Below are 15,991 nucleotides of genomic sequence, written 5' to 3' on the forward strand. Positions count from 1 at the left end.
ACCACATTTTAAAAAAATACAAGGTACTCCTCTGTTGATGCAGAGTTTTGAGATTAAATCTGTGCGATAGTCTGCTTTAGAGGAGTGAACCAAGTTGTTATCACAAAAATGGAGAAGATGTGACTATTTGTTTTTGATTTTGTTATTTCGGATCAGTCTAGGAGGAAGGTGGACTGTTAGGGTGTGAGTTACTCTTGGAGCAGAGATTCAGTGGGAGTGGTAGGAGAGAGAGAGAGACAGGCGCAGTCTTGCCTTGTGGCGCTGTGTTTAGATTCTCACTGCCTCATAGCCCTGGAATTCAGGAGTCGCTGGGAATTCTGCTTCCGTCCATGGTTTTTTCCTCCTCCCCCCCCGGTCTCTCGCTCTCTCTCACACACACACACACAAGTCAAGGTGTACCGTGTATACATCAGTTTGCACAAACATTTGTCCCCGCTGATCCGGAGCCAGCAACTGACAGAAAATGGCCAGTTCACCCCAGAAATCCCCATCCACTCCAAAATCCCCCATCCCGAAATCCCCCGGCTCGAGGAAAGAGGATTCCTTCCTGGGTAAACTTGGAGGAACTTTAGCCAGAAGGAAAAAGGCCAAAGAAGGTAATTTTTCTAAAAAAAACTTTGTCTTTCATGTAAATTGTTAACGCACGTCCTGAAAATGGTGCCTGTTTGGCTGATAGAGAAGTTTGCAACAAGTTTCGAAAACTTGCAGCTTTAACTTGAAAGTGTTTAACTTTGTATGGCTTTGTGGCTAACATTAACAGCTTTAGCGGGTGCAATGTTAATAATTCACTCCCTTCATTTTAAACACGTTAACGTTTGAAGCCTCAACGTGGATTTCTGTTGTGTGGAGTTCACAGTTGAGTTCTGGGCTGGGTGTAGTCGGGCATCTTGTGGAATGTTTTCCGGTTCAGACTCATTCAGCTGCTAATAGAAGTTCTGCGGTTGAACTCGAAAGACATTCTATCCCCGCCCCGCGTTATCTCTCGCTCTGTTACTGATCAAAAACAAGGTTAAGCCTGCAAATCAGGCGGGAGCTGCTTATCTGCGGTTGACAAGGGGGCAGGAAGATTTAAAAGCACCGGATTCTTGTAACTCATCGAATAGGTGAAACGAAAATCCAACCCGAGAGCAATAGACTTTCCACTGACAATATGTCGCTCATCGTAAATGAATGAATGATTTGTATTTCTTCATTTTAAATCTTAATTATCTGCATTTGTTGAGGGAAATTTAAGAGTGAAGGGTACAGAAGGCCATTCAGCCCCTTTTAAGACTGTTGACCTCATATGTACAAAGTATTGTTCAGGTCACGTTTGGAGCACTGAGTACCATTCTGTTACCCCTGCTGTAGGAGGGATTTTATTAAACTGGAAAGGGTGCAAACATTTTTTTTTACAAGAATGTCACTGATACAGAAGATTTGGGTTATAAGGAGAGGCTTGGGTAGGTTGTGGCTATTTTCCCTGGAGCATCAATGGCTGAGGTGAAAGAGAGGACTGCAGATGCTGGAGATCAGAGTTTTTTAAAAAAAGTGTAGTGCTGGAAAAGCACAGCAGGTCGGGCAGCATCTGAGGAGCAGGAGAGGCGACATTTCGGGCATAAACCCTTTAATGGCTGAGGGCTGACCTTACAGAGATTTATATAATTGTGAGGGACACAGGGAAAGGCGTCAGCTATTCACCTTATTTAAGGATAGGGAGAACAAAACTAGAGGGTATAGATTTCAGTGAGTGGGACAAGACTTAAAAGGGACCTAAGGGGCAATGTTTTTGCCTAGAGGGTGGTGCATGTATCGAATGAGGAAGTGGTGGAGGTGGGCACATTTACAACATTTAAAAGATGTTTGGATAGGTACGTGGATGGGAAAGATTTAGAAGGATATGGACAAAACATGGGTAAATGGGACAAATTTAGTTCAGGAAACCTCATTAGCATGGCCAGTTGGGTTGAATGGCCTGTTTCAGTGCTGTCTGAGTCCATGACTCTAATTAGACCATGGCTGACTTGCTTAGGTGGAGGAGACTTGTGTGTTGAATAAGCAGTGGACCCTTGTGCCAAATGACTGGTTTCTGTGCCGTGTACTTACTGTAATTCTCCAACTCTACTAGCCGATCTTCCTGTCGGCGTTATACCTTTACACGAGTTCTCTTCGCGTCAGTGGGTACACTTGATTCTCTGCTGAATCCGTACAGTCCAAAGTGCAGAAAACGTGGTCTACTGAGCCCGCTGTTTACCTGACTGATCTATTAATTTCAAGTGGCTAAGCCTTGGCACTTGACATGTGAATAAACATGTAGTTGGGCTGTGTCAAGAACTTGTTTCTCACAATTCAGTTATTGTTCAACTACTGCAGATGGTATGTAAAACGTTTCTGAAACCCTGGTTGGGCCCATTCTGGGCTCCATCCATAATTAGCCATAGTCTAAAAGTCCAACACCAATTAGACTCCACCACTAAGGGCATCTTCTCCTCCCCACCTCTGTCTTCCTGCAAGGACCATTACGTTTGCCAGTCCTCCTTCTGCGCTACTCTTCACACTGACCCCCCCCCCCCTTCCCCCCAACCCCCAGGTGCCTTCCCATGCAACCGGAAAACCATGCAAACGCTGCCGGTATACCACCCCACTCATCTCCAGCCAGGGCCCCAGGTTCACCTGATTCTCTTCCAACCTAGCTTACTGCATCTGGTGCTCATGGTGTGATCTCTAAATTGTGGAGACCAAACGTAAACTTAGGGACCAGCTCGCCAAGCATCTCTGCAGGGACCAACTGAACCTCCCAGTCACCGCCCATCTTAATTCCTCTCCCCGCCCCCTTTCTGATATGACCATCCTTGGCCTCCTCCTTTGCCATAATGAAACAAACCACAAATTGGAGGAACAACACCTCGTCTTTTGCTTGGGCAACCAACAGACCCCCGGAATACTCAACACTGAGTTTTCCAATTTCAAATAACCTCCCTTCCCATACCCTGACTCCATTCCCAGTCCCTTCCCCCTCCCGTCCATTCCCAGTCCCTCTCCTTCACCATCCCCCTGTTTCCCCCCCCCGTTTTCCCCCCCCCCGTTTCCCCCCCCCCCACGTTGCCCCCCCCCGTTCCCCCCCCCCGTTCCCCCCCCCCGTTCCCCCCCCCTGTTCCCCCCCTCCCGTTCCCACCTTGTCCCCCCCCCCGCCCCCCCCGTCCCCCCCCTCGTTTCCCCCCCCCTCGTCCCCCCCCCTCGTTCCCCCCCCCTCGTTCCCCCCCCCCCGTTCCCCCCCCCCTCGTTCCCCCCCCCCTCGTTCCCCCCCCCTCGTTCCCCCCCCCTCGTTCCCCCCCCTCGTTCCCCCCCCCTCGTTCCCCCCCCCTCGTTCCCCCCCCCTCGTTCCCCCCCCCCTCGTTCCCCCCCCCCCGTTCCCCCCCCCCCTCGTTCCCCCCCCCCTCGTTCCCCCCCCCCTCGTTCCCCCCCCCTCGTTCCCCCCCCCTCGTTCCCCCCCCCTCGTTCCCCCCCCCCTCGTTCCCCCCCCCCTCGTTCCCCCCCCTCGTTCCCCCCCCCCTCGTTCCCCCCCCCCTCGTTCCCCCCCCCCTCGTTCCCCCCCCCCTCGTTCCCCCCCCCTCGTTCCCCCCCCCTCGTTCCCCCCCCCTCGTTCCCCCCCCCCGTTACCCCCCCCGTTTCCGCCCCCCCGTTTCCGCCCCCCCCCGTTTCCCCCCCCCCCCCGTTCCCCCCCCCCCCCCTCATTCCCCCCCCCCCTCGTCCCCCCCCGTCCCCCCCCCCTCGTTCCCCCCCCCTCGTTTCCCCCCCCCTCGTTTCCCCCCCCCTCCCGTTTCTCCCCCCGCCCGGTCCTCCCCCCCCCCCCCCCCGTTTCCCCCCCCTCCCGTTCCCACCTTGTCCCCCCCCCCCCTCGTTCCCCCCCCCTCGTCCCTCCCCCCCCCGTCGTCCCCCCCCCCCGTTCCTCCCCCCCCTCCCGTTTCTCCCCCCGCCCCCTCCATTCCCCCCGCCCGGTCCTCCCCCCCCCGTTCCCCCTCCCTGTTCCCCCCCCTCCCGTTCTCACCTTGTCCCCCTGTTCCCCCCCCTCCCGTTCCCACCTTGTCCCCTCGTCGTCCCCCCCTCGTTCCCCCCCCCGTTCCTCCCCCCCCTCCCGTTTCTCCCCCCGCCCCCTCCATTCCCCCCGCCCGGTCCTCCCCCCCCCGTTCCCCCTCCCTGTTCCCCCCCCTCCCGTTCTCACCTTGTCCCCCTGTTCCCCCCCCTCCCGTTCCCACCTTGTCCCCTCGTTCCTCCCCCCCCTCCCGTTTCCCCCCCCCCCTCCATTCCCCCCGCCCGGTCCTCCCCCCCCCGTTCCCCCTCCCTGTTCCCCCCCCTCCCTGTTCCCCCCCCTCCCGTTCTCACCTTGTCCCCCTGTTCCCCCCCCTCCCGTTCCCACCTTTTCCCCTCGTCCCCCCCCCTTCGTTCCCCCCCCCGTTCCTCCCCCCCCTCCCGTTTTCCCCCCCCCCTCCATTCCCCCCGCCCGGTCCTCCCCCCCCCTGTTCCCCCCCCCCTGTTCCCCCCCCCTGTTCCCCCCCCCTGTTCCCCCCCCCTGTTCCCCCCCCTCCCGTTCCCACCTTGTCCCCCCCCCCAGTCCCCCCCCCAGTCCCCCCCCCAGTCCCCCCCCCCCGTCCCCCCCCTCGTCCCCCCCCCTCGTCCCCCCCCCTCGTCCCCCCCCCCTCGTCCCCCCCCCCTCGTCCCCCCCCCCGTCCCCCCCCCCTCGTCCCCCCCCCCTCGTCCCCCCCCCTCGTCCCCCCCCCCTCGTCCCCCCCCCTCGTCCCCCCCCCCTCGTTCCCCCCCCTCGTTCCCCCCCCCGTTCCCCCCCCCCCGTTTCCCCCCCCCCGTTTCCCCCCCCCGTTTCCCCCCCCCCGTTCCCCCCCCCGTTTCCCCCCCCCGTTTCCCCCCCCCGTTTCCCCCCCCCGTTCCCCCCCCCCCCCGTTTCCCCCCCCCCCGTTTCCCCCCCCCCCCCCCCCCGTTTCCCCCCCCCCCGTCTCCCCCCCCCCCCCGTTTCCCTCCCCCCCCCGTTTCCCCCCCCCCCCGTTTCCCCCCCCCCCGTTTCCCCCCCCCCCCCCGTTTCTCCCCCCCCCCCCCGTTTCCCCCCCCCCCCGTTTCCCCACCCCCGTTTCCCCACCCCCGTTTCCCCCTCCGTTTCCCCCCCCCCTCGTTCCCCCCCCCTCGTTTTCCCCCCCCGTTCCTCCCCCCCCTCCCGTTTCCCCCCCCCCCTCCCGTTTCCCCCCCCTCCTCCATTCCCTCCGCCCGGTCCTCCCCCCCCCCGTTCCCCCCCCCCTCCGTTCCCCCCCCCTGTTCCCCCCCTCCCGTTCCCACCTTGTCCCCCCTCTCGTTCCCCCCCCCTCGTCCCCCCCCCCCTCGTCCCCCCCCCCCCTCGTCCCCCCCCCCCCCTCGTTCCCCCCTCCGTTCCCCGAGCAGGAGAGTCGACGTTTCAGGTATAAGGCCTTCAGCAATGGAGGGGTGGTGGGGAGATGAGAGATAAATAGGAGGGGGGGAAGTGGCGTTGGGGGGAAGAAAGATGGAGACATGGGACAGTTCAAGAAGGCAGTGCTAAGTTGGAGGGATGAGGTGGGGCGAAGGGAGGTGAGGAAACTGGTGCAATTAACATTGAGGCCATGTGGTTGGAGAGTCCCAAAGTGGAAGATGAGATGTTCTTCCTCCAGGCATCGGTTGAGTTGGATTTGGTGGTGGAGGAGGCCCAGGACTTGCATGTCCTTGGTGGTCTGGGAAGGGGAGTTGAAGTGGTCAGCCACAGGACGGGGGTGTTGTGCGTGTCCCAGAGATGTTCTCTGAAACGTTCTGCAAGTTAGCATCCTGTCTCTCCAACGCAGGGGGGACCATACCGAGAGCAATGGACACAGTAGATGAGGGAACTAGTTGTGTAGTTCTTTGGTACACTGCAGAATAGACTAAATGATTGTACATTCAGCTGCATGGTTCAGCAATTCTTAATCTTAATATATTTTATCTTTTGTAGGGATGAATCCCTGTTCCAGAATTAATTGCTTGAGTCCACAGAGATTTGTGCTTGAGCATTGTTTAAAAGTCATGTTTTACTTGCAATGGGAGGGGCTAGGTGGCAATCCTAGCTGAGAACATTTTATTTGTCTGCTGCGTTTTGTCGGGCTTTCACTCATTGAGATCCAGACTTGCCAATTACTTGTTTGGACAGATGATTAAGAGACCAATGGTCAAACGCTGTCGACTTCAGTTGACAAATGTTTGCTTATTTGTTTCATTATTCATGAGGTTAGTGGGTAGCTGTCTCCTCCTTTCACTCAAAAGGTCATGAGTTAAAAGTTCCCACTCTAGTGAGTTGAGCACAAAACCTAGACTGATGCTACAGTCCAGGACAGAGGGAGCACCATGCTGGCCTGAGGGCCATAGCATTGGGAGGTGAATCATTTAACTGTGATACTGTTTGCCTCTGCCTTCCCGAGTGCAGATAAAGTGATCACATGGCTCCACTCTCTGGAAAAAGAGCAAACAAGAGTCTTCAGTGTCCAAGATAGATACTTGTTCCTCAACTAACATCATTAAAAAACAATTATCTGGCTGTTAACACACTATCACTCCATTTCCTACATTGCAAAAAGATCTACACTTTGAAAGTACTTCATTGGCTTTGGAGAGCTTTGGAACATCCTGAACTGGTGGGAAGTGCTATAGAAATATATGCTCTTCCTTTGAATAGTCTGACAGTGTAAAATGGAGGAGCCAGACTGCATTGTTTTGTTTTGCTTAAAAGAATCAACTTTGACAATTGTACCTCTAGCACCCAATGCACTCCCCCCCCCCCCCCCCCCCCCCCCCCCCATTTCTCATTGGATACTGCCTACCCTTCAGCAAAATTATCTGAAAACGCAACATGAGTTTTGACATGAATGCTGGCAACACTCAGCACTACCTTCACCACCACCGTTTTTTTTAGACTCCTTCATTATAGCTAAATTATCTGACTGTTCATGGAGAGCATAAATTCCCTCCCATTAAACATCGAGAAGAGTAATGCATTGTTTACCCTCTCTGCTGCAGACTCTGTTCCAGGACTAATGACTGCATCCCTCCTCCTTGCAGTGGTCTGAAATTAAAGCTCATGACCCTGGTTTCAAAATTGACAAGTGATGAGCTTCTGACCACATAGTCACACCATCATTAAGGCTTATCTTGGCTTCTCTGTTACTGAAGCTTCATTCATGTCTGTGTTACCTCTAAACTCATTTATTCTGATACAGCTGGCCCATCTCCTTCGTTACACCCTCTGTAGACTTCAGATCATTCTTAACTCTGCTCCTAGTCTCTTAACTCTCACTGATCCCTATTTGTGGATCAACCACGTGCTGACTGACCTGGTTTGCTTACAAACAGTTGAAGTCTTGGTTTTTAAAATTCTCCTCCTTGTCTTCAAATCATTTCAAGGCCTTGACCCTTTTCATCCCTGTAATCTCCTCCAGCCTCAGCATTATCCATCTCTCCCTTGAGGATTCCCATTTATAACTGATCCGTTATTGTTGGCCGTGGTCTTGGTCCCAAACTCTGGAATTCTCTCCGTATTCGGTTTGTCCTCTCTAACTCATTTTCTTTCTGAAGTCATTCCTTAAAATATACCTCCTTACACTAGGCTTTTGGCCATTTGGCCTGATTTCTCTTGTGTAGCTTCTAATGTCAGATTTTGTTTTAATTTATTCCTGCAAAATGCGTAGAGATATGTTCTTACATTAAAGGCAGAATACCAACATAAGTAGTTTTGTTTTAAAGCTTATTTATGTACATCCACTGTACTGATAAGTAAGAGATTATATCTTTACAACATTAAAGTTTATGAAGTGGGTTGGTGGGGTAGAGACTGGGCGGCTGCCTGGGAAATCTAAAAGATGGGAGCTTGGTTTTGAAGCGGTGAGTCAATCATTTCAGATGGAGAAGAGGAGAAATTTCCTCACACAAATGTTTGTGAATCTTTGGACTTCTCCATCCCAGAAGGTTACAGATAATCATTGAATATGTTCAATGCTTAGGTGTTCAGGTACATAATTCTTTGAAGTGTGCGTCACACATAGATGGAATGGTTAAAAAGGTGAGTTTTGAGAAGATTTGTAGCTCAGGTTGAGGTTCTGGATGTAAGTTTTCTCACTGGTTAAAAAGGTGTTTGGCACGCTTGTCTTTATTGCTCAGTCCTTTGGGGATGGGAGTTGGGACGTCATGTACAGGATGTTAGTGAGGCCAGTTCTGGTTGCCCAGTTATAGAAAGGATGTTATTAAGTTGGAGATGGTTGAGAAGAGATTTACCAGGATGTTACCAGATATGGAAGGTTTGAGTTATAAAGAGTGGCAGGATAGATTGGGGCTTTTTTTTCACTGCAGTGTTGTAGGTCGAAGGTTGACAGGTGACCTTATTGAAATGTATAAAATAATGAGAGGTTTAGATAAGGTTAATGGTAGCTTTTCTTTTCCTAGGATGGAGGATTTCAAGACTCATATTTACGATGAGGGGAGAGAGATTTAAAAAGACATGAAGGGCAGATTTTTTGGAGTGGTTCACATGTGGAATGAACTTTGTGAGGAAGTGGTGGATATGGGCACAATTACAATGTTTAAAAGACATTTGAATAAGTACACAAATAAGAAACATTTAGAGGGATAAGGAGCAGGCAGGTGGGACTAGTTTAGTTTGGGATTATGTTTGAGCACGGAGTGATTGGACTGAAGGGTCTGTTTCCAAGCTGTATGACTCTGAGGTATTAGGGATTTGGAGGAGCCCAGGGAATTGAGGGATGTGGGGGCAGGCAGAAAAGTGAAGTTAACACAGAATCTTCGCCACACAAACATACAGCATAGGAGCTGCAGTAGGCCGTTCAGCTGCTCAAGTTTGCTCCACCATTCAGTTTGATCATGGTTGATCTCTTTTGTTTTGAATTCCACCTTCCTACCCTATCCCCTGATTTCCTGCCTGATAAGAATCTATCCAACTCTGTTTTCAAAATATTTAATTGCCCTGTATTCCAGCACCACCCTCCCTCAAAGTAGAAAGAAAAGAATTCTCCTCATTTCTGCCCTTTATTATTTAAAATATGTCCCCCAAGTTCTGGGTTAACCAAAGAATAAGTATCCTTTCCACATCAACCTTGTCAAGTTTTTCAGAATCTTATAAACTTCAGGTGCCTGTGCACTACTTCTGAACTCCAATGGAAACAAGCCCAGTCTGTCCATCTATACTTGTAAGAAAGCTCACTCATTCAAGTTACATCCTCCCTTAAATATGGAGACCTAAACTGCACAAGATGTGGTCTCATCCATGTCTGATTGAAGCTTAACATTCTTAGTTTTTATGTTCATTTCTTCCTGAGATAAACAACTTGTTCAACAACAACAACAAAAACAGAAGTTGCTGGAAAAATGCAGCAGGTCTGGCAGCATCTGTGGAGAGAGGTCCAGTGACTCGTCAGATGGATCCTTTAGCTTTCTTGATTACGTGTTGTACCTGCATCCTGACCTATTACGAATCCGGCACCTTGGAATTCCCTGGGCTCATCCAAATCCCTAATACCTCAGAGTCATACAGCATGGAAACAGACCCTCCAGTCCAATCACTCCATGCCAAACATAATCTCAAATTAAACTAGTCCCGCCTGCCTGCTCCTTATCCCTCTAAATATTTTTTATTTGTGTACTTATTGAAATGCCTTTTAAACATTGTAATTATGCCTACAGCCACCACTTCCTCAGAAAGTTCATTCCACATGTGAGCCACTCTGTTTTAAAAAAAAATCTGCCCTTCATGTCTTTTTAAATACTCTGCTGTTTCGTTCTTCCTGCTGAAGCTGAGTGACTTCACAATGTGCTGCATCACGATGCATATACCAGATTTTTATCACTCACTCAGCTTATCTATAGCCGTCTGCAACTTTGTCATGTCTGCTTCATCATATACTCTCCTACCTAGCTTGGTGTTGTCTGTGAATTTAGATAATGTGTCTTTGCTCCCTAAATCATTGATGTAAATTGTATAATATTGAAGCCCCAGCACAGACACCTACGGGACTAATATCACAGACTATAACTTTCCTGCAGTAGTATCTTTATGATTGAGTGACCATTCACCATTTCCCAGGCCAAGCCTCCATGACATAATAGCCCACCACATTAACAATGTTATGCCAAATTTTTGGATTCACTTGAAAAAGATTGTTCAACCTTGGTAATCTATATTAGTTACAAGGGATCAGATCTGTTAATTTGATTGTCAAGGTGTAAAGAGTCCTGTTTTGAACTTCTGATAACTTTAGACCAAAGGGTCTGTTTCCATGTTGTACATCTCTGATTCTATGACTCTCGATTCTTCAATGAAGTTGCAGCATTTCAAGCCATACAAATTGTATTGTTTAGGGTGCCCTTTCTCAAAATGAAAATTCTCTGTAAATAAAAATCAAATATTAAGTTGTTACAAGCTGCTGGTACTTGGAAGCTGAAAAATGTAACTGGAAATTGCAAAGAACTAAAATGGCATGTTGGACCCAAAATTGGCTCAATGATAGCACTCATGATGGTGGTAGAAAGCTTGGTAAGTGGACACTAGTATCCACTGACATAACACAGGGATCAGTGCTGGCTCCCTTATTGTTTGTGATATATAAAAATGATAGATGAGGTTGTAGGGAATTTGATAAGTAAGTTTGAGGATGACACAAAGATATGGATTAGTTGGTCAGAAGGGAGATCGTTGCAGATGGAATTTAACCCTGCAAAGTTTGCACTTTGGAAGAAGTAACAGGACAAGGGAGCATTTAATGAATGATGGGACACGAGCCAGCTCAGGGGAACAGAGGGCTATTGGGGTGCTTGTCTACATATTACAGAAGGTGGCAGGGCATGTGAACAGGTCAGTTAAGAAGGCATATGGGACACTTGTCTTTATCAGTGGTGGCATAGATTGTAAGAAGCAAAGGCGTTATGTTGGAGCAGTACAAAACTTAGGCCACAACTGGGGTAGTGTATACAGCTTAGATCTACAGGAAGGATGTGCTTGCTGTGGAGGGGGTGTAGATGAAATTCACCAGGATGTCACCTGCTGAGTGCTTTGGCTATGAAGAGAGGATGGATAAGCTTGGGTTGTTTTCTCGAGAGCAGAGGAGGTTGAGAGGGGACTTGACTGAGGTGTACAGGATTATGAGGGGCATGGACATGCTGGATACAAAGCAAGTTTTCCCCTTAGTTTAAGGGCTAATAATGAAGGGACATAATTTTAAGGTGAATGGCAGAAGGTTTATAGGGGATTTGAGGAAAACCTGTTTCACCCAGAAGGTGGTAGGAGTCTGGAGTGCACTGCCTAGAAGGGTAATGGAGACAGTAAACCACACAAACTTTAAAATGTATGTGGGTGAGCACTTGAAATGTCATGACATTCAGGTCTATGTGGCAAGAGCTGGTACGTGGGATTAGTGTACTTTTTTCCTGGATTTATTTTTGACACAGACACAATGGGCCAAAGGGCCTCTTCTGTGTTGTATGATTCCCCTCGTTATATCTTGCAAATCCAGTTATGAATGCTGTGTTTCTACTAGCCAGCCAATCTGACATAGTGTTAATGAAATGGCACCCCCAACACCATGAGCTTTTGTTTTCTTTAATAATCTTTGTGGTATCTGGTCAAATAACTTCTGGAAGTCCAAGTATTGTATGTCATTAGACTCCCATTTATCTGTAGTGCATGTTACTCTCTCAAAGCATTTCAATAAGTTGGTTAAACATGATTTTTCTTTCACTAAACCAACCAGATTCTTCCTGATTTAACGGCATATTCTCCTTGACACGTCATGCTATTCAGCCTATCATTTCCTGCTTTCCACCTCCCTTCCTCCTTGAATAGAGAGGTTATATTTGTTAAATTCCAGTCCAATGGAACATTTCCTGAACCTCTTGTAAGAGTCTAGGATGAAGTCCAAATGTTAACCTAGAACTCCATCAGTTTGCTTAGTACCACTTCCCTTGAAATTGTACAAAAGTTAAAAGTCACACAACACCAGGTTATAGTCCAACAGGTTTATTTGGAAGCACTAGCTTTCAGAGCGCTGCTCCTTCATCAGGTGGTTGTGGAGAATAAGCTTATTCTCGACAACCACCTGATGAAGGAGCAGCACTCCGAAAGCTAGTGCTTCCAACTAAACCTGTTGAACTATAACGTGGTGTTGTGTGATTTTTAACCTTCTTTAGTTAATGATACTTTGAATGACAGAGCAGTCTCGAGGAAGTGTGTGGTCTATTCCTGACAGTACTGCACTTTTTTTTGCTTTCTCCAGTTGTTCAATGAGCAGATTGCTTCAATTGTAGGTAATTCAATGACCCTTTTCCAAATGTGCATTTTAGTGGAAAAGTTTGTCTTCTGTGATGTCAGGAAGTTAAAATCCAGCAATACTGAGAGTTTATTCAGCGCTGGGTGGTGATCACAGATTGTGAATTAGTCATCAGTGTAAACTGGGTATATCCTCTTTGCTGTGTTCCTGTGGAAATTACATAGTGTTAATAAAATGTGCATGTGGTTGAATTCATGTTTGAATTAAAGGTCTTGTCAACCACTCATGCTGACTAGCCCTAACAAATGAAGACACTATTAAGTAAGCAAACGCATCCTATGAACAAACATACACAGGAACTAACATGTCTTCTCATTATTATCACATGCTGTTTTGGGGGGAAAATTGTTTCCTACCTTAGAACTGTGACCGTGCTTCAAAATTAATTCATTTGCTGTGAAAGGTTTTGGGATGTACTGAGGTTGAAGATTTTAGGAATAGGAGCAGGATTAGACCCTATAGCCCCTTGAGACTGCTTCATTCTCATGGTTGATCTACTACAATATCTACACATCCCTCTTGAACTGTTGATCTGTGTCTTGGAGACACTCAATGAGTGTGCAAAGCTCTGAGGTAAAAAAAACTTTAAAGGTCCACAGCATTGAAGAAATTTCTTCTCATATCCTTAATCTGAGTTTATGATCTGCACTTCCCTTTTTGTATGGGATGCCAGGTTTGTCTATCCAGCTCTTTCCAGTTGCCTGTTTTGCTGAGTGTGTAAATGAGGTGTTTCCTTTAATAGTGGGCCGATGGATGAAATAGGTTCCCCATTCCAGCACTTATGACCACAATCATATTTAGACTAATCCTTTATTTTCCTTTAATGGAGCATGTGGTTACATATTTCTTGCCCAGCATGGATTTGATTAAGCACTATTTTAGGGACAGGTTCCTGCTGCTCGGGCAGTGATAAGTTACTAGTTCTTTCATTATTCCGTCCATCTAGGTAGTGGGTTGGTACGGGCTGCATTTATATTAGCTACTGCTTCACAGAATAGCCAGCATGATTTTGAACATTGTCTTGATGTCTTAAGCTTTTGTAAATGAAGAGGCCAATGTAGTTTCTATCATCTCTCAAGGTGTGAAGGCAGGGTATTGTGGGACAGCACTGAGAGCCATTAAATTGGAATGGGATTGGGCACCCCCAGAATTCATGAGAACTTTCAGCTGCAGCTTCATAATCTCTTGTGACAATGCCAAGACCATGGGGAAAGGCAGTATTCTGCAGCAAAGTGGACTACAGTCGCTTTGTGACGGTGCCACCTCCATGATATTCTGGTACATGTTTGGACAAGTTTTACCTCTGTTTTAATTGTTTATTATTGTTGATGAGAGGTTATTAGCTGAGAGTCATGTCCAGGCTCCCCTCCAGGTGTTATGGTGGGTAAGCCACCTTCTACTCTCTCCAATGTTTTTTCTCCCCCAGTGGTAGGCTTGTTCAGGTTAAACTCCAACACAGCCGTCCTCTCTGGCTTGGGCTGTGGTATCAGCTCAGGGAGCATCATTCCAGTAAGACCAAGTTAGAGAAAAACTCGAAGACACATTGTCTTTCCTCGAGGAGCTACAGTTCTCAGCAGTTACCCTGTCAAGTCCCATAAGAAGTTTGTACGTTTCAATAAAAGCAGCTTATTCTGAACTCCAGATATTGACCAATTCTTAAACAATCTCTTCCAAATTGCTCATGTCCGGAATCAAAGTTGTACCACCTCCAAGGCCAGTATGTCTTTCATTCATTATGGAAATTGAACTGTACATAGCACCCTGGTATGGTCTCACTGAAGTCCTATGCAGCTTGTGTGATAACATTTTGATTTGTACACAAGGACTCCAAATTCCCTCCAAATGCAAATGTTTAAGAATCTTTTACACTTTCACAAATCAACTGATTTTTCTCGTCTTCTACCAATGTGAATAACCTCATAATTGCCAACGTTTACTCCAGCTAACAGCTTCTCATTCAATCACTTAACTGGCTTCTATCCCTTTCCAAACTCTCTCCGTTTTCCTCACAGGTTACTTTCCACTACCTTCACATCATCTGCAAATCTACAAATATGTGTTATTGACAGATCCGTTACGTGGGTTCAAATTTGGCAGATGGAATATCATGGGAAAATATTAGCTCACTTTGGCAAAAGGATCAGAGAGCAGAATATTATTTAAATAGAGAGCGACAGCAGAAGGCTGCAGTACAGAGCGATCTCGATGTCCTTGTAATGTGAAGCGCAAAAACATATTGTGAAAATGCAGGAAGTAATTAGGAAGATAAGTTGAATGTGGACCATTATTGCAAAGGGATAGTGTATAAAGTGGGAAAGCCTTGCTCCAGAAGCATAGGGCTTTGGTCAACACATATTTGCAGTACAGTGTTAAAAATCACACAACACCAGGTTATAGTCCAACAGGTTTAATTGGAAGCACTAGCTTTCGGAGTGACGCTCCTTCATCAGGTGATAGTGGAGGGCTCAATCGTAACACAGAATTTATAGCAAAAATTTGCAGTGTGATGTAACTGAAATTATACATTGAAAAATTGATTGTCTGTTATGCCTTTCATCTGTTAGAATACAGTGATAGCTTCACTTCTTTCATGTGTAAATCACAAAGCTTTTATTTAAAGTTGCATTCTCGGGTTAGCTGTTAACAATGGTGATAGCTCGACAATATGTTGAAGATATTAGCCCCCTGTGTTCTCTGTCTATGACCTGATATTGAGATTGATTCTAATCTAAAAAGTGAGATAACAGAGTTCTACATGAATGCATGCAGTTTTTGAGCAAAGTGCAATGTAACTCTGCAAGTACAAATTCACCCCACAAAATATATGTGTGCATGTGGGTCTTTGTCTGTCTGTGTGTGTGTCTGTCTGGGGTGGGGATTGTGAGTGTGAGAAAGTGTGTGTGTGTGTAGTGAGTGCAGAGTGTCTTAAGTCTGTGAGGGGGTGCACGTGGGAGTGTGTGTGTCTATAAGGGTGTGTGTGGGTGTCTGTGTGTAGGAGTATCTGTGTGTGTGTGTGTGTGTGTGTGTGTGTGTAGTGCAATGGTGATCACCTGTAGAGTGACATGAACCCAAGGTCCTGGTTGAGGCCTTCCCTATGGGTACCGAACTTAGCTATCAGCCTCTGCTCGACCACTTTCCTCTGCTGCCTGTCCCGAAGTCCACCTTGGAGGATGGTAACCCGAAGGTCCGAGGCTGAATGTCCCAGACCACTGAAGTGTTCCCCAACTGGGAGGGAACCCTCCTGTCTGTTGATTGTTGTGTGGTGCCCATTCATCCGTTGCCGTAGCCTTTGCTCGGTTTCTCCAGTGTACCATGCCTCCGGGCATTCTTGCCTGCAATGTATAAGATAGACAACATTGGCTGAGTTACATGAGTCTGGATTAGTGATGCTGGAAGAGCACAGCAGTTCAGGCAGCATCCGAGGAGCAGCGAAATCGACGTTTTGGGCAAAAGCCTCGCCTGAAACGTCAATTTTACTGCTCCTCGGATGCTGCCTGAACTGCTGTGCTCTTCCAGCACCACTAATCCAGAATCTGGTTTCCAGCATCTGCAGTCATTGTTTTTACCTGAGTCACATGAGTACCTGCCATGTACAAGGTGGGAGGTGTTCCTACGCGTAATAGTGGTATCTATGTCCA

General features: G+C 48.2%; 1 protein-coding gene across 1 annotated transcript in view; it reads left to right on the forward strand.

The window, feature by feature from the left end:
- The first annotated feature begins 243 nt into the window (after positions 1-243).
- Positions 244-15,991, forward strand: part of LOC140493719 (alpha-parvin) — a 122,110-nt gene continuing 106,362 nt past the window's right edge. Inside the window, exon 1 of the mRNA XM_072592494.1 lies at positions 244-596. Coding sequence (XP_072448595.1) covers positions 464-596 — 133 coding nt within the window. The 5' untranslated portion in view covers positions 244-463. The remainder of the gene's footprint in view (positions 597-15,991) is intronic.

The sequence above is a fragment of the Chiloscyllium punctatum genome, chromosome 22 (assembly GCF_047496795.1).
Source record: "Chiloscyllium punctatum isolate Juve2018m chromosome 22, sChiPun1.3, whole genome shotgun sequence".
Taxonomy (NCBI): domain Eukaryota; kingdom Metazoa; phylum Chordata; class Chondrichthyes; order Orectolobiformes; family Hemiscylliidae; genus Chiloscyllium; species Chiloscyllium punctatum.